This window comes from Coregonus lavaretus, assembly GCF_964263955.1.
Source record: "Coregonus lavaretus genome assembly, chromosome: 18".
NCBI lineage: Eukaryota > Metazoa > Chordata > Actinopteri > Salmoniformes > Salmonidae > Coregonus > Coregonus lavaretus.
Genome location: NC_140005.1, coordinates 19,249,875 through 19,268,231, shown reverse-complemented (window position 1 = coordinate 19,268,231; position 18,357 = coordinate 19,249,875). Strand labels below are relative to the sequence as shown.

General features: G+C 41.7%; 1 protein-coding gene and 1 long non-coding RNA gene across 2 annotated transcripts; one reads left to right on the top strand and one right to left on the bottom strand.

The window, feature by feature from the left end:
* Positions 1-40: 40 nt before the first annotated feature.
* LOC311146043 (glutathione S-transferase 3, mitochondrial-like) lies at positions 41-2,793 on the bottom strand. The gene is made up of 4 exons (XM_084182490.1): positions 2,364-2,793; positions 1,682-1,804; positions 1,053-1,125; positions 41-476 (listed from the first exon to the last, which is right to left on the bottom strand). Exons 1-4 carry the CDS (start codon positions 2,487-2,489, stop codon positions 376-378), a joined length of 423 nt encoding a protein of 140 aa, XP_084038616.1. The 5' UTR covers positions 2,490-2,793; the 3' UTR covers positions 41-375.
* A 944-nt stretch (positions 2,794-3,737) lies between these two features.
* On the top strand, positions 3,738-8,504 carry LOC311145556. Its single transcript, XR_014614613.1, has 3 exons — positions 3,738-4,499; positions 7,941-8,019; positions 8,151-8,504. It is a non-coding gene; the product is annotated as an uncharacterized lncRNA (long non-coding RNA).
* Positions 8,505-18,357: the final 9,853 nt, after the last annotated feature.

Here is an 18,357-nt window from a genome sequence, read left to right as displayed (position 1 = left end):
TTGATATCATGCTTCAATATGATAAAAATAACTTTTCTGACAATGTTTACATTCATCTTTATTAACATAGCGTTGTCAGTACATGGGCATGAAAGGTTACAACAAATGCCTGATAATCATATAAAAAAAGCCAAATCATAATCAATATTCCTCACAGTATCACCTAACAAAACTAAATTGTGTTGCAGTAAAACATAGGCCTATAATTGTTTACACACTTGTAAGATGACAGCAATTAAAGACTATCATAATTGAAAATAATATATTGTTCAGCTAGATGATATCATAGTGGCTGTTTGAATAAAAAGGCACAAGCCACTGTAAGAGATACGTTTCTTTAGTAAAAAGGGCGAATAGGGGACAGAACCAGCTGGTTCACAAGACTCCAAGCAATTGCAAAGCCACTGCAATGGAAAGAATGATGACTCCAAAATACCCAATGTATCCATAGGCACCCTTCATCCTCTTGGCTGGATCTGGGGGGGGAGACTTCTTACAGTTTACAGCCGTTTATAAAATGCAGAATAAGAGTGATTATTCTAATCATTACCTGCTAACATTTAGCAGAATGTGGGGATATTTCAGCATGTTTCACATTACATTTTCATAAAATACAGCTGTAGTACTAATTTTCATAATGGTATACCCTTGTGTTGAATAATGATAAAATGCAGATATGGTTGAAATACTAAATAGTTGCTAAAAGCATATATAATCTACAAGGAGTGCATTGGGAGTTTAACCTTTTTCCCCTCATGCCCTGTGACCCGGTTTGTGAATTATTGAATGGAAACTGGCTCAAAAGTAATAAAAAAAGATAAGAGATGTGTTGATGTCATGATGTGGGTGGCAGGTAGCTTAGTGGTTAAGAGCGTTGTGCCAGTAACCGAAAGGTCGCTGAATCAAATCCCCGAACTGACTAGGTGAAAAATCTGTCGATGTACCCTTGAGCAAGGCACTTAACCCTAATTGCTCCTGTAAGTCGCTCTGGATAAGAGCGTCTACTAAAATGTAAATGTAATGTGCAATGTCACTACAAGATATGGTCTTACCTCCTGAGTAGTAACCCCAGGCATAGGAGAACCTGCTGGTGACCCAGATGGCTCCCAGCACAGCTGCAGAAGTCTTAGAGGTGGAGTGATGTGTGGTTGGGTAACAGGAAAAAGGGGAAAACACAGAGTGAGGGAAGTAGGACAGAGAGCAACAGCCAGTGAACTGTCAAATGGAGAAGATGCTGAATCATTGTCACAACACCAGTGGGGAGTGGCCCCTTTTGGTATGTGCTGTCGTTGGTTGTGTAAAGACGACAGATAAGTGCAGCACATGCTGTCAATGATCATCCAGAGAACATGGCATGCCACTCCCACATGGCTTACTTATTATCCGAAAATTACACTAGTGACAAACCTTCCTTTAGAAGCGTTTATCTATCAGTATTTACACAGTGATAAGGTCAATAGTGCACTGTGTGTGAGTTGACAAAATAATGCTGTTCAACTAGGTAGTAGCATGCAGTCATTTGGGAGAGGATTTAGAGGATGTTAAAATGGTCGACTACTAGTTTCTGAATGTGGTTGTGAAAGAACCACTCAAATGTCAACTGACACTAAATCCAACCAATGTGTGTGGCATTGTAAGTGATGTAACCTGGTAATGTTGATTTGTGTAAGCAGATACGTACTGGATAGACAAGAGCTGCAATGGTTTGGAACACAAGCCACTGTGGGTAGACCTCTAGTGTGTTCTGGTGGGCCCTCTGGATGCAGTTGAACACCTGCTCCTTGTCGCTGTACATGGTAGGGTACTGCCCAGTGGAGGAGAGAAAACGTCAGTGAGAAGTGGCATAGCAATACTCATTTTCTTTGAGCCCCTGTACCAGCAATAGGGATAGTAGTAGCTGTCTACCACAACTGCATAATCATTGTTAGGATGGAGTTGTGGTGCATTAGGGCCAGGTTCTTGGAGACAAGATTCATAATACTTGACATAATGGAAGAGGAGAGGGCAAACACATTAACATATACAACAGTCTGCATCATCAGGTGACCTGTATTTCTCATGCACACATTTTTGTGTTTGCATAACAGACTTTTCTACATAGGGCAGGTCAAGCTCACTTCAATGTGTTTTGCTTGAGTCCCAAGTACACAGCACCTCAAGTCTGGTCAAGACAAGAAGTGACTGACATTGAATGAAGCTCCCAATTTGAGCAGGATTGGAATTATTTTATATAAACTCGGATTAGAACAGAAGAAGGCTATGTTCCAGACGGATTACAGTGCTAAAATGTACTTATCTGGCATTGCAGCGCAGTTATTTAATTTTCGCATAATCATCATCAGACAGAAACGTTATGTACTTACCTTCACATCGTATTTCTTTCTGGCAGCTCCAACCTTAATACCAAGATAACTCAACATGATCCAGCTATAAAAGTATGTAAATATGACATATCCGAAGCTTGATGGTAAGAGCTCTAGAATTTCCATAGTAAAAAAAATACAGCAAAATCCCAACTAATTTTAAATGAGAGAATAACCTCCGCCTGTAACCACTGGTTGTTTATGCTGCTAATAACAAGTAGGGGAGAAGTTATGTATGCTGGTCTCGCGATATTTATTTTCTCGCGTGTTTAGTATGATCCATATGTTTTTATACGGTCTATTATATCCATACTGCTTGTATGGGTTGCTTGCAGTAAACAGTAAACTCATCCAAAACAATGTCTGTTTTAATGCAACTCCGGTGTATTGAAGATAAACTTTGTTTGTAAACCACATAATGTGCACTCAAAGGCGCACTCTATTTGGGAAAGATTTACTAATCACCTCACCGTTCTAACTGCTGTGGAAAGAACATAGCGGAATGTTTTCAAGCGGAAGGGGTTGCAAGGTTGGAATTTTCCAGAGCGACACTCGATGACGTAGGCTGACTTGAGCATTTTGTGGCTAGTTGTTTGGTCAAGCAGCAGACTAAACTCCACTCCATCACAGTTTCTAAACCATTTCAAATATTTTTTCTTCGTCTTTATAACTAACCCAAGATAGACCACAGCCTGTCGTTACCAATGGGAGCAAATTAATAATCGTGGGCAAAACCGATTTCAGTTGGCAAATGGTCACTGGCACACTGGAGAAGTTTGCAGTTCACAGATTAATCCCGGTTTCAACTGTACCGGGCAGATGGCGTTGTGTGGGCGAGCGGTTTGCTGGTGTGAACAGCGTGTCCCATGGTGGCGTGCAGGCATAAGCTACGGACAACGAACACAATTGCATTTTATCGATGGCAATTTTAATGCACAGAGATACCGTGGCGACCCATCATTCCTGTTTAGCGAAAAAACAAATGTGTTGTCTGTTTTGCATGTTATTTTGGTATTAATACCAAACCACATGTCAGTTTGCAAACAATGTAAAAATAAATAAATAGATAATTTAGTTACAAATCCGCATACAAACATGGTCTCTTTTTTTCTTCCTTGATTAAAGCAGCTCCAAAATGCAGGCGTTTCAGCCTAGTTCAGTGCATTCTGTAGTGGTGGGGCTGCCAGCGAAAAATAGGGAGTGTAGGGGTTGGTATTGTTCTCTAGTTGCACCATGATTGGCACAGTGTTCAGTCACTCATGGGGAAACTACATCACCGCAAAATCTACGGGGAGAGCTCGAAAATTCCAAGCCCCTGGGGTGCTGCCATAGAGTTACATTAGAAGTGCCCATCCAAGAAGGCTCAAGGCCATTGGCCACAGATAAAATGACATCAAATCACATTATATCTACCGTAGCTTTGATTGGACTGATCATGTCAACATCCTACTTTCAAAATCTTAGCAAGCAAGCTAGACAAGCAGTCATCATCATTTTCAATCCTTGTCATATGAAGAGAAATTATAGATAAAACGTATCGGTGCTCATCGGTCATTGGACATAAACATTACACAACAAGTTGGAAATCACAAATTCAACAATGAGTGGTTTGGAAGGAATCAGTGGATAACTGCAAGCGTTGCAAAGCAATCATTAGCCTGCTATTCAGTAGAGTGTGTGTGCGGTCCATGTCTGGGTTTAAGGGTCTCTTTTCCGAGCTTAAAATAATAAACATTTGCATGCAACACCATGGGCCAGAAATATTGAATACATTGGCCATGCTGTCAATCCAGCATGACTTCTGCCGCGTTCAAAACAACAGGGAAATCTCAGACTTCAGTGAGTTCAAGGCAACTGGGAACTCTGAAAAAAACGAGCGCAGACTGGGAAAATACATTTTGAACAGTCATCCAACTCGGAATTCCTAATCCGGAACTCGGACCTCTTTCTAGAGCTCCGACCTGAAGATCACTGACGTCATCATTCAACCTTGTTTTTTTCAGAGTTCCTAGTTGTCTTGAAATAACCATAAATCCAGGGAATGCCAGACTTTGATGACAAAGTTTGATGACTAAATTTACCCACAAGAAGGACCGTCGCGCCACCTTCCTGTTCAAGTGAGCACAGCATAACAAGGTGAGTCCCAAAAATTAATTTTTCCCCTCAATCTACACATAATATCCCATTATGACAAAGCAAAAACAGGTTTTTAGAATTTTTGGCAAATAAAAAATAAGTAAAAAAATACCTTATTTACATAAGTATTCAGACCCTTTGCTATGAGACTCGAAATTGATCGCAGGTGCATCCTGTTTCCATTGATCATCCTTGAGATGTTTCTACAACTTGATTGGAGTCTACCTGTGGTAATTCAATTGATTGAGCATGATTTGGAAAGGCACACACCTGTCTATATAAGGTCCCACAGTTGACAGTGCATGTCAGAGCAAAAACCAAGCGGTCGAAGGAGTTGTCCATAGAGCTCCGAGACAGGATTGTGTCGAGGCACAGATCTGGGGAAGGGTACCAAAACATTTCTGCAGCATTGAAGGTCCCCAAGAACACAGTGGCCTCCATCATTCTTAAATGGAAGAAGTTTGTAACCACCAAGACTCTTCCCAGAGCTGGCCGCCCGGCCAAACTGACCAATCTGGGTGAAGGGCCTTGGTCAGAGAGGTGACCAAGAACCCGATGGACACTCTGACAGAGCTCCAGAGTTCCTCTGTGGAGATGGGAGAACCTTCCAGAAGGACAACCATCTCTGCAGCACTCCACCGATCAGGCCTTTATGGTAGAGTGGCCAGACAGAAGCCACTCTTCAGCAAAAGGCACATGACAGCCCGCTTGGAGTTTGCCAAAAGGCACCTAAAGGACTCTCAGACCATGAGAAACAAGATTCTCTGGTCTGATAAAACCAAGATTGAATTCTTTGGCCTGAATGCCCAGCGTCACGTCTGGAAGAAACCAGGCACCGCTCATCACCTGGCCAATACCATCCCTACGGTGAAGCATGGTGGTGGCAGCATCATGCTGTGGGGATGTTTTTCAGTGGCAGGGACTGGGAGACTAGTCAGGATTGAGGGAAAGATGAATTAATTATAGTTCACACCCTCTTAAGCCTTAGCCCCACCCATCTCTTTAAGGATTCACGTGAGGCCATGTACTAAACAAACAAAGATTTCAAGACTAAAGGCTGGTTTATACTACGTCTATCGACAGTTGTCACATTGACATCATAAACATTCTATTGTCGTCCGATATCAAACTTGTCGTAATGAAAAAGTATAAACACAAAAACTACAGGGTGCATGACATTAGCAGCCTGGTGGTCCGAAATAGCATAACTGGTGTATTTTAACACCAATAAACCCACCCGTTTAAAAATGAATTTAGTATATGTCAATCTAGCAAACCAGGCAACTAAATGCAACTTTCTAAATAATGTTTTGGTTCGTTTCTAGCTTGTTAGCTAGCTAGCTAATGTCAAGTTAGCTGGCTATCCAGTTCAAATAATGACCATATCATATAGCTGACAACGTTTTCACTTTAGCACATTTGTATTCATTATTACAGGAAAATAAACTCACAACAAGATCATTATTTACAAGTTAATGGTCGAGCCAATTACAGAAAATAGCTTACGGTTGTGAGTATGACTAAATAAAAGCAGGGCATTCTACCAGAGAATTTTAGAACTTGACACTGTCTGTCTCGTTGGCCTAACGTTTTATCCTAATTTGACTTTGGTGCAGGTCATGTTCTTCATATTACCATCTCTGGTAAACACATACTATATCAAATAAAATCAACGTTTATTTGTCACATGCACAGGATACAGAAGGTGTAAACAGTACAGTGAAATTGTTAGTTGCATAATGGAGTCCTTTGTTTAGACATGTAGCTAGCTGGCTAGCCAAACAATGAACCATAATCCCAACTCATAACGTTACTACCCTGCATGAATCTGCAGGTAGCTAACCAACCAGGTTCAACGTTAGCTAGCTAGCTAGCTAACATTAGGCTATAACTAGCAATGCAAATAGCTCTGAGATACGAATAATATTACTACACAGATCATACACGTAACGTTAGCTAGCGAGCCAGCCAGCTAACGTTAGCTAGCTAGCTAACAGTACGCTTTAACTTGAAATGAAAACGACTTTCTGACAAAATTAGAAACATATCTGAAAATGTAGCTAGCTAGACTCTCTTACCCGTATACATGGATGGAGACTTCTCCCTCTCTGTCACGGATGCAATGGTTGCCCTTTGTTTGAAGATGTAATCCGGAGACAGGTGTTTTATACAACAGCCTTCTGTGTGTTCTCTTTTCGACTCCCTCTGCATATTTGCAATCAAACGGCAGAATGTTCTCCATCTCCTTAGCTATCATACTCTAACTCTACCGGGCATTCCACTGATTTTAAAAACTCGGTCTTCCAGAAAGTGGAGAGCAACACTTATGCAGTTTTACTACGTGAGATCTTTTAAAAACATGTGTTAGAAAGGATTACCTAAACATACTTACCAGCTGATGTTATAGACAGAAGCGTGCTACATGGCAGACCAATCCGAACTCCTCTCTCGGCATGTCCAGTCCATCCATTATCTCAGCCAATCATGGCTAGCGGGAAGGTTCCTGTCTTTTTCTGTGGCTAAACCAACTAGGCTCGGAATTTAACCATTTTATTTGTATTTACAGATGGCATACAAGTTTGTTATTAAGGCACATGAAAGTTCCTATGTTCCAGAAGTTATTTCTGCCAAAAAATGCATTTTGATTTACCGTCAAATGCCTCTCCTGTGAAGTAGTGACGTGCGACATACGCCTAGTTTCCTGAAATTAGTTAAATGTGATTTCAGTTTTTTATTTTTTTATTTTATACATTTGCAAAAATGTATAACCTTTTTTGCTTTGTCATTATGGGGTATTGTGTGTAGATTGATGAAGGGGGGGGGGGGGGGGGAAACAACATTTTAGAATAAGGCTGTAACGTAACAAAATGTGGAAAAAGTGAAGGGGTCTGAATACTTTCCAAATGCACTGTATACTCTCACGGACTCCATTTATATTCAATTTGGAACATCCCAATTAATCACCTATGCTACTTTATCACACATAGATGGATAGATACAACTCACATTTTAAACATACACCACATGTTATACTGACAATACTAAAAACAGACCAAGGACTCCCTCCGTCCGTATGCCAAAGATAAGTTGGTACACAAGTGGTGTTCTGGATAGGATTTTGAGAACTGCATCATCATCATCATCATGCCACAGACAGAGAAGGGATTTTTCATTCTATATTATTTAGTTTTGTTTATGAAAACTACCCTTGTAGAATTATTGTAATGACCAGATGCCTAGCTTTGACTTCAATAAAGCAAGGGTGCATGGGAACTGCAGTTTGTTAAAGCTATGTACTGTAGACAAGTGAGCTGTTGCTCATCTAGGACAATGTATTGATAGTTATGCTTTGTGTGTTGATAGTGAGACCAGAAAATAACTGCTAAAGAAGCTGATATGATTTCTACTCAACTTAGTCTTTTTGTTTTCTCTTTGCTGCAGAACAGTGACATAGAGCCTGACGAGGATGTCCCAAGCCCTAAAATGTCTCCCAAGAGAAAGATACTCATCCATTATTAATGTAAGTGCCACTAGTGTTACATTGAGTTAGCAGAAATGTTTTATTTAAATTCCTAGAGGTTTCCTTGAAGTATTGTGCGCCACACTTGAATTATATTGATTCTAATGTTTCTCTTTCATTTGTTCACACAGAACAATTCAGTGGCCAAGCCCACAGCCATTGCAGCTTCCACCACATCAACGGTAACATCAAGAGTGGAGTGCCTGTTTGGTCACTGGGTCCTGGTCCGAAACATGGTCCAATTCTCCTTTTCTTGCACTTCTTTCAAACACTAACTCGCCACATCACGCTAGTGTGTCAGAATACATGGACAATGTAAATACTGTATAACATTTGTACAGGTGGTTCGGGTTAGCTGATTTTATGGTAGATGTTTTCTTTCAGATACAAAGTGAATTAAGTGGGAAGAACAGAAGATTTCATTCAGGTGGGATTACTTTTTTGTGGTGTTTAGTGCTGATTAGCGAACCAATAAAGACACTTAAAATAAATTCCTTGCTCCTTGACTTAACTGTGTTCTCTCATTCAATAATTACCAATACGGGAATGACAAAAAGAATTTTGGTGACATTAGTCAACATAAAGGCTGTGTGCATACAGCAGTTTGAAATCATTTTTAAGTATAGCAGAATCAAATCAAGGTTTCCTCCAGTATGTGCTGTTGCTGCAGCTGTTATATTAGTCAGCTGTAATCAGGGGCGCAACTTTGGTTTTAGAAGTGGGGGTGGACATAACCTGGTGGGGAGTCTGGGGGTCCTCCGTCAGAATTCTTTGGCCATCCAAAGCTAATTTCCTGCATTTCTACACAATCTAATATGACCCTTAGGAACATTTTGTGGTCACTTTTATTGTAAATAGAATATGTTCAGGGCCTAAATGTAACACCCGCCACCTGCGGGTAGATTTTGGCATTGGTGGGTACAATGTCTATTTTACTAGTCAACGGAGGTCAGGGCTCCACAGTGCAAGCATTTCACTCGCATTATTTCACTCACATGTGAATAAAAAGTAAAGTATGATCAGATTTATAGTAAAATAAATGCTGCAGTAGCTGTTTCAAAGTATTTCTGCCGTTTTGTTTCATAGCTGGTAAATTAATTGCACAAAGCCAAAGAACTATGAATCCTACATAGCCTATCCCACCTTGCGCTGCAATACTGCCTGGCTAGGGGCTGTGCGCACGTGAAAATCTGAGTGAAAGATTAATTTTTAGCGCTGCACACAGGCATAAAAGTTAGTCTTATTGACTTGAAACAAAAGTCTACTGAAGTGAGACTTTGTCCTTGTTTCTTGGCTATTTACATTGTTTTGTTCACAAGCTAGGTTGTTTTTCAATGTTTGCGTTTCAACTGGTAGGGAAGAGAAGACAATGCGGCAGGTAGCTTAGTGGTTAAGAGCTTTGTGCCAGTAACCGAAAGGTTGCTGGTTCTAATCCCCGAGCCGACTAGGTGACAAATCTGTCGATGTGCCCTTGACCAAGGCACTTAACCCTAATTGCTCCTGTAAGTCGCTCTGGATAAGAGCGTCTGCTAAATGACTAATTATTATTATTATTATTGCTGCTACTAGTCTGACTCTCAACCTCACAGGCACAAACATGACTCGAGTCACGTTACCACAGTAACCTCCTGCCTTTAAAGGGGAAGGTGAACATTTTTGTCTCATCTGTGATATTTTGGTTAAAAGACTCAGGCCACAAAAAATGAAATGAAATTAAACAATATACCACATTACTTCTTACTAGTAATACATTTATTGTTTTAGAAACATTACAAAGCATGCTCGGTGATTTGTTTTGTTGGTGTAATTTTAGCGGGGAAAATTGTTTTGGCTGCAAAAAAATCTGAGTGGCTGGTAGATTTTTAAATCTACCTGCCACAGTGCCTGGTGGACCAAAAAGTACATTTTAGGCCCTGAATATTTATCTAAACACTTCTACATGAATGTGGATGCTACCATGATTATGGATAATCCTGAATGAATTGTGAATAATGATGAGTGAGAAGGTTATAGACGCACAAATATCATACCACCCAAAAAAATGTTAACCTCCCCTGTTATTGTAATGGTGAGGTTAGCATGTCTTGGGGGTATGATATTCGTGTCTGTAACTTTCTCACTCATCATTATTCATGCTTTATTCAGGATTATCTGTAATCATGGTAGCATCCACATTGATGTAGAAGTATTTAGAAACATACAGTGGGGGAAAAAAGTATTTAGTCAGCCACCAATTGTGCAAGTTCTCCCACTTAAAAAGATGAGAGGCCTGTAATTTTCATCATAGGTACACGTCAACCATGACAGACAAAATCAGGAAAAAAATCCAGAAAATCACATTGTAGGATTTTTTATGTATTTATTTGCAAATTATGGTGGAAAATAAGTATTTGGTCAATAACAAAAGTTTCTCAATACTTTTATATACCCTTTGTTGGCAATGACACAGGTCAAACGTTTTCTGTAAGTCTTCACAAGGTTTTCACACACTGTTGCTGGTATTTTGGCCCATTCCTCCATGCAGATCTCCTCTAGAGCAGTGATGTTTTGGGGCTGTCGCTGGGCCACACAGACTTTCAACTCCCTCCAAAGATTTTCTATGGGGTTGAGATCTGGAGACTGGCTAGGCCACTCCAGGACCTTGAAATGCTTCTTACGAAGCCACTCCGTTGCCCGGGCGGTGTGTTTGGGATCATTGTCATGCTGAAAGACCCAGCCACGTTTCATCTTCAATGCCCTTGCTGATGGAAGGAGGTTTTCACTCAAAATCTCACGATACATGGCCCCATTCATTCTTTCCTTTACACGGATCAGTCGTCCTGGTCCTTTTGCAGAAAAACAGCCCCAAAGCATGATGTTTCCACCCCCATGCTTCACAGTAGGTATGGTGTTCTTTGGATGCAACTCAGCATTCTTTGTCCTCCAAACACGACGAGTTGAGTTTTTACCAAAAAGTTATATTTTGGTTTCATCTGACCATATGACATTCTCCCAATCCTCTTCTGGATCATCCAAATGCACTCTAGCAAACTTCAGACGGGCCTGGACATGTACTGGCTTAAGCAGGGGGACACGTCTGGCACTGCAGGATTTGAGTCCCTGGCGGCGTAGTGTTTTACTGATGGTAGGCTTTGTTACTTTGGTCCCAGCTCTCTGCAGGTCATTCACTAGGTCCCCCCGTGTGGTTCTGGGATTTTTGCTCACCGTTCTTGTGATCATTTTGACCCCACGGGGTGAGATCTTGCGTGGAGCCCCAGATCGAGGGAGATTATCAGTGGTCTTGTATGTCTTCCATTTCCTAATAATTGCTCCCACAGTTGATTTCTTCAAACCAAGCTGCTTACCTATTGCAGATTCAGTCTTCCCAGCCTGGTGCAGGTCTACAATTTTGTTTCTGGTGTCCATTGACAGCTCTTTGGTCTTGGCCATAGTGGAGTTTGGAGTGTGACTGTTTGAGGTTGTGGACAGGTGTCTTTTATACTGATAACAAGTTCAAACAGGTGCCATTAATACAGGTAACGAGTGGAGGACAGAGGAGCCTCTTAAAGAAGAAGTTACAGGTCTGTGAGAGCCAGAAATCTTGCTTGTTTGTAGGTGACCAAATACTTATTTTCCACCATAATTTGCAAATAAATTCATAAAAAATCCTACAATGTGATTTTCTGGATTTCTTTTCTCAATTTGTCTGTCATAGTTGACGTGTACCTATGATGAAAATTACAGGCCTCTCTCATCTTAAGTGGGAGAACTTGCACAATTGGTGGCTGACTAAATACTTTTTTTCCCCACTGTATTATATTCTCATTTACAATATATGTGAATCCAAAATGACAATACACAATATTTACCATTAATTTCTATTGGGCACAAAATAATCTGAAACAACCAAAACAAACAGAAAATGCATCCAACTAATTTGTAGAGTCACAAGCTTGATGTAGTCATTGCATGCTATGAATGTGGGACCAAATATTTAACTTTTGACTACTTTTATACACATACAAGTGAATTTGTCCCAATACTTTTGCCCCCCTAAAATGGGGGGACTATGTACAAAAAGTGCTGTCATTTCTAAACGGTTCCTCTGATATGGATGAAAATGAAAGCTGACAGTATGCACTTTAACTTCATAGTCATTGTTTGATTTTAAGTATAGAGCCAAAATAAGAAAAAATGCTTCACTGTCCCAATAATTACAGAGTGCACTGTAATTCATATCATCGGCCTAATAGTACTGTAGAGCTCTTTTTACTTGCACACAATATAGCTGGATCACCCTGTCCTGCGTCTAGGGGTCCACTGCCCTGCAGCGCCCCAACCCAACACATCCCACTCAGCTTTAGGATCTTAGTGAACCATTCATTATTGGTTTCAGATGTGTTAGGCCAAGGCTAGAGTGACAACCAACAGTACGGCAGACCCCTTGGGCCAGGACTGAGCAACCTAGCAGCTAAGGATTGCCTAAATAGGTATCACCCCTGACGTGGGCATGTTTTCAATACAGACTATTTTTGTCGTACAGTATTCCATCTAAGGCATCCAGACTTTATGAAAGTTGCACAATATACCCTTAATCTTGTAATAAATCAAGTCTAGTGATACATAACTTAACATTTCTGCCATCCATTGTGACATTGTGGGAGGATAACCAACCTTCCAATTAATGGCAATGCATTTCTTAGCCGCTATAAATGCTAGGTTACACAGTTTCTTCTGATAACGGTCTCCAGTATCAACATTTCCAAGCAAACAAAAACAGGGAGAAGGGTCAATCTGTAGACATGCTGAGATAAAAACAACATACTCTTTGCCAGAATTCAGCCAGCCTTCACAAGAGCATAACATATTGAAATATGTCCCCTTTTGTATTTTACATCTCCAGCAGAGGAACTACATTTCTGAATGCATGATATTCAGTTTTACTGGCATATAGTATGTTCTATGGATGGTCTTAAACTGCAGTAATTTATGTCTGAGATTATATGAACATGACTGGGCATTCAAACATATCTGTATCCATTCATCATCATCAGTAGTGTCTCCCAGGTCTTCCTCACATTTTTGTTTTACATGTTTTGTGTCATCGGGAAAAGACTATCAACTTGATACAGTTTGGAAATCAACCTTAAGAGGTTTATCAGACTGCCTTAAAATAGTTTAATTCTTTGAAGCTTCTGGCTTGTCCACGGTTTGCTGCACAAATATAATAAAGTGTTGCATCTTCAAAGGTTCACCTCAGTGCCATCACAGACTGGTCTTCCCTGGTTGCCTGACCCTGCTGAAACACCTGTCACCAAAGAATTACCTTGGTGTACATTTATACATTATATTATCCAAGAATAGAATCAATGGTTTAATAAATTACCAATATTCCCAGATCCCAGACTGTAGCCTACCCATCAACTCAAGATGGAACTTTGTATCCATTCACTGATTGTTATAATATACTGCAAAATTCACCTGAGCTCCGTAGACTAGTCTTGCCTGGCTGTCTGATCCTGTTGGGACATGATGAGCATAGTGTTCTGTACTGACTGTGCACCATGACAGTGAAGCCTGTAGAGCTGTTTATACCGTGGCAGTGTGTAAGGTAGGGAATTAGCTAGGGAAACTGACAGATCAATAACGACCAAATAACAACCAAACAGCCTACCCGACCACTCTAAGGCGTCCGCATTGTCCTAAAGCACACCGATACCGCTTTTTCTGTCACAATGCAATGATAAAACAGTGTGGGGGGGGGGGGGGACAAAAATGAAATTTCAGAATGTGGGGAGGTCATGTCCCCCCCTCGTCCCGAGTGAAAGTTGCGCCCCTGGCTGTAATGCACATGTTGACCACATAGTGTCAGAGTTGCACCACTGAAGTGAGTGTTGCAGAACTTGTTCTGATTCCTAAACACCTCCAAGGAGATGAGTGACACTGACAACTAGTTTATTGGTGGAATGGTTTTTATAAGAGATGATTGACTCTGACAACTAGTTTAGTGATGGAATGGTTTTTGGTGGTTAAAGCCAAGCGAATTTAAGTAATTGATTGGGGGACAATGGCTATGTTAGTGATTTGAGGTCTGAATTGGACCCCCTGTAAAAAACAACTGCATAGCTTAGCTTGTCATAACACCTACCTTCAACACGGCCACCTCATGTTTAGTGGTTTTAATGAATGATTTACTCAGGCTCAGATTTCAGTGTAATAAACTTGCCATACATCATCCAGAAGTCACAGCCACACTCATAGAGCAGTGTTTGTGAAGGTGGCGTTTGGTTTTGGCAGGTGAGTTAAACTCTTTGTTCATGGAGAGAACTCAGACGGTGCCAAATGTCTGCTAACACATGACTGAGCTTTTTTTTAACATGTTCTCTCCCGAGTTACCTGATCTAACCCAAAGTGTCATTATGGCTCGTAAAACTGGCTAGCAGTCAGATACTTTCCTTCAGATGCATCTTACCTGAGACTCAGTAAGCCTATTATTATGACAAGATCTTGGCGTATGTGTAAATTTAACTGATTATTTTACCATAAACTGTGATTTCCTGTGTTTTATCAATGGGGGAGTAAAAATGTAACTGCAATCCCATGGCTTGAGGTTTGAATCTGATATTCCCATGTCATGCCACACAATCAAAGATGCCACACAAAGATCCCACATTGTTCAATACAGTACATCCTTAGCAACTGTCTTCTTATGTCTACGAAATGCCAGTATGATCAGCACACCTTTGATGTCAATATCAATGTAATTGTGTATAGTCTCAAACAAATCACAATCATTTGTAATTTAATCAGATGTGGAGGAGGAAAGGCAGGTCTGACTTGTCATCCTTGTGTGTCTAGGGTAGGGGAGGGAATGGCCGGCAGGGATGTAGCTCAGTTGGTAGAACATGGCGTTTGCAATGCCAGGGTTGTGGGTTCGATTCCCATGAAAAATTTAAAAAATAATGTATGCACTCACTAACTGTAAGTCGCTCTGGATAAGAGCATCTGCTAAATGACTAAAATGTAAATGTAGAGGGTTCATCATGCACAATTACTTTCTTATATCATTATTTTTATAAGCATGAATTACTGCATTACTAGCAAGCGTTCAGGCAGGAGTAATGCAATCCGCCACATCTCAGGCCAGATATTCTCCCTTCTGTCTTCTTACATCATATGAGGGTATTTTCCTCTCCTCTGATTATATGATCTGGCCACAAGGGAGCTGCAGTCTATAAGGCCTAGATTCAATCAGATCAAGGGTTAACCGGCGATAGCATACACCCACATAGCAGATGTTTTGGCAGTGCTGGTTAAACTATGTTTGCGCTGTCAAATCGGTGAGCAGCTGCTCTTGCGATCATTGTCATGAAGCCATTCCTGCCCCACTGGCGCTAGAAGTTCAGAACGAGAAAGTGTAGGCAATATAGAAATAATTACGCTCAAATAGAGAAAACATCAAAATGAGCATTTCTATCATCCTAATCGTGTAGATTACACCTCACATTCCAGTGTTCCAACTTGTAAACAACGCTGTATTTCTGTTAATGCAACCCCTTGCAGCCAATGGCAATGATGGCGTAACAGTGCGGTCGTGTACTCTTGTGTGTCCGTGTAAATAGCCCGTTTTTTGTCTTTTTTGTGTGTCTTTTTTTGAATAATATAATAATAATATGCCATTTAGCAGATGCTTTTATCCAAAGCGACTTACAGTCGTGTGCATACATTTTTACGTATGGGTGGTCCCGGGGATCGAACCCACTACCAATTGAGCTACAGAGTATATATATTCCCCTATCACACTTTTCATCCTTCTACTAAATATACTTTCCTGCAACCCGCCTCACTCAATGTGGAACGGATTCTATTATTTACTTACCTTTTATCTAGAATCTCCAGTTGAAACTAGCTAGCCAGCTAACTAGCTACTTGCTATTAGCCACCGTTAGCGGTTTTTCACCCAGAACATCAGATTTTCTGCCGGAATAACTGAATCACTGGACCTTAACACCGGATCGCAACCAGCTAGCCGCAACCGAATGGATGTTGCTGTTGGCTAATCACCACTGCCCCCGAAGCAAGCACCAGTTAACCTTGAGCTAGCCTCGAGCCAGGCACATATCCTGGCTATCTACCTCTCTGTCTACCGGATGGGAGTAGCCAGCTAACTAGCTACTTGCTATTAGCCACCGTTAGCTGGATTTTTTCACCATTGTCCGTGGCTTGCACTACCTACCAGCCAGCTCTAGCCTGGACTATTATCGGCTAGTCTGCACAGCGCGTTATCGACCCAGAACATATCAGATTTTCTGCCGGAATCACTGAATCACTGGACCTTTAACACCGGATCATCGCAACTAGCTAGCTGCAACCGAATGGATGTTGTGGTTGGCTAATCAGCCTTGAGCTAGCCTCGAGTCAGGCCCATCTCCCGGCTATCTACCTCTCTGTCAACCGGACGGGACCTCCTAGTGTCGACACGGAGCCCCGCCGATCCATCACGACTGGTCTGCCGACGTAATCATCTGTGGTTTCAACAGGCTTCCCGTTGCGACGACCACGCAGATCCATCTGCTAGCCCCGGCCCGCTAGCACACGCAAATTCAACAGCCGTGCTTCCTGATCGCCTGTGCTGTAGCACCAATTCGAACTGCTCTCGGACTCACATTGCTGTTCACTGGACCTTATGATCACTCAGCTGCACAGCTGATGCCTGCTGGACTGTTCCTTTACACGGTACCCTGTCCTGTTTTATCTGTTTAGCCTCAGCCCAAACTTTCATCGCCATTTCCAGTTGTTGTCTTAGCTCTCTCGAATAACACCTGTGATTGCTTTATGCCTCTCTCCCATGTCAATATGCTTTGCCTATTGCTGTTCCAGTTAGTTCTTATTATACAATTTCACTGTAGATCCCCAAGTCCCTCTCAAACTGCCTCAAATAGCTCCTTTGTTCCACCCCCCATACACGCGGAGAACGGCTCAATCGGTGCCTCCAGTGATGCTATCTCTTTCATTGTTACCCAACGCTTAGGTTTACCTCCACTATACTCATATCCTTCCATATCCTTGTCTGTACATAATGCCCTGAATCTATTCTACAATGCCCAGAGAACTGCCCCCTTTATTCTCTGTACCCAACGCACTAGAAGACCAGTTCTTAAAGCCTTTAGCCGCATCCTTATTCTAGTCCTCCTCTGTTCCTCTGGTGATGTAGAGGTTAACCCCTGTAGCCCCCAATATCACTCCTACTCCCCAGGCACTATCATTTGTTGACTTCTGTAACCGTAAAAGCCTTGGCTTTTTGCATGTTAACATCAGAGGCCTCCTTCCTAAGTTTGAGTTATTCACGGCATGATGTTCTAGCAGTGTCTGAATCCTGGCTTAGGAAGGCCACCAAAAATTCAGAAATGTCCATCCCCAACTACAACATTTCCCGTCTAGATAGAACTGCCAAAGGGGGTGGAGTTGCAATCTACTGTAGAGATAGCCTGCAGAGCTCTATCATACTATCCAGGTCTGTGCCCAAACAGTTTGAGCTCCTACTACTAAAAATCCACCTTTCCAGAAATAAGTCTTTCACTGTTGCCGCTTGCTACAGCCCCCCCTCAGCCCCGAGCTGTGCCTTGGACACCATATGTGAATTGATTGCCCCCCATCTATCCTCAGAGTTCGTACTGCTTGGTGACCTAAACTGGGATATGCTTAACACCCTGGCCATCCTACAATCCAAACTAGATGCCCTCAATCTCACACAAATTATCAAGGAACCTACCAGGTACAACCCTAAAACCGTAAACATGGGCACCCTCATAGATATCATCCTGACTAACTTACCCTCTAAATACACCTCCGCTGTCTTCAACCAGGATCTCAGCGATCACTGCCTTATTGCCTGCGCCCGTAACGGGTCCGCGGTCAAACGACCATCCCTTATCACTGTCAAACGCTCCCTAAAACACTTTAGCGAGCAGGCCTTCCTAATTGACCTGGCCCAGGTATCCTGAATGGATATCGATCTCATTCCGTCAGTAGAGGATGCCTGGTTGTTCTTTAAAAGTGCTTTCCTCTCAATCTTAAATAAGCATGCCCCATTCAAAAAATTCAGAACTAAGAACAGATTTAGCCCCTGGTTCTCCTCAGACTTGACTGCCCTTGACCAGCACAAAAACATCCTGTGGCTTACTGCATTAGCATCGAATAGCCCCCGCGATATGCAACTTTTCAGGGAAGTTAGGAACCAATATACACAAGCAGTTAGGAAAGCAAAGGCTAGCTTTTTCAAACAGAAATTTGCATCCTGTAGCACTAACTCCAAAAAGTTTTGGGACACTAAAGTCCATGGAGAATAAGAGCACCTCC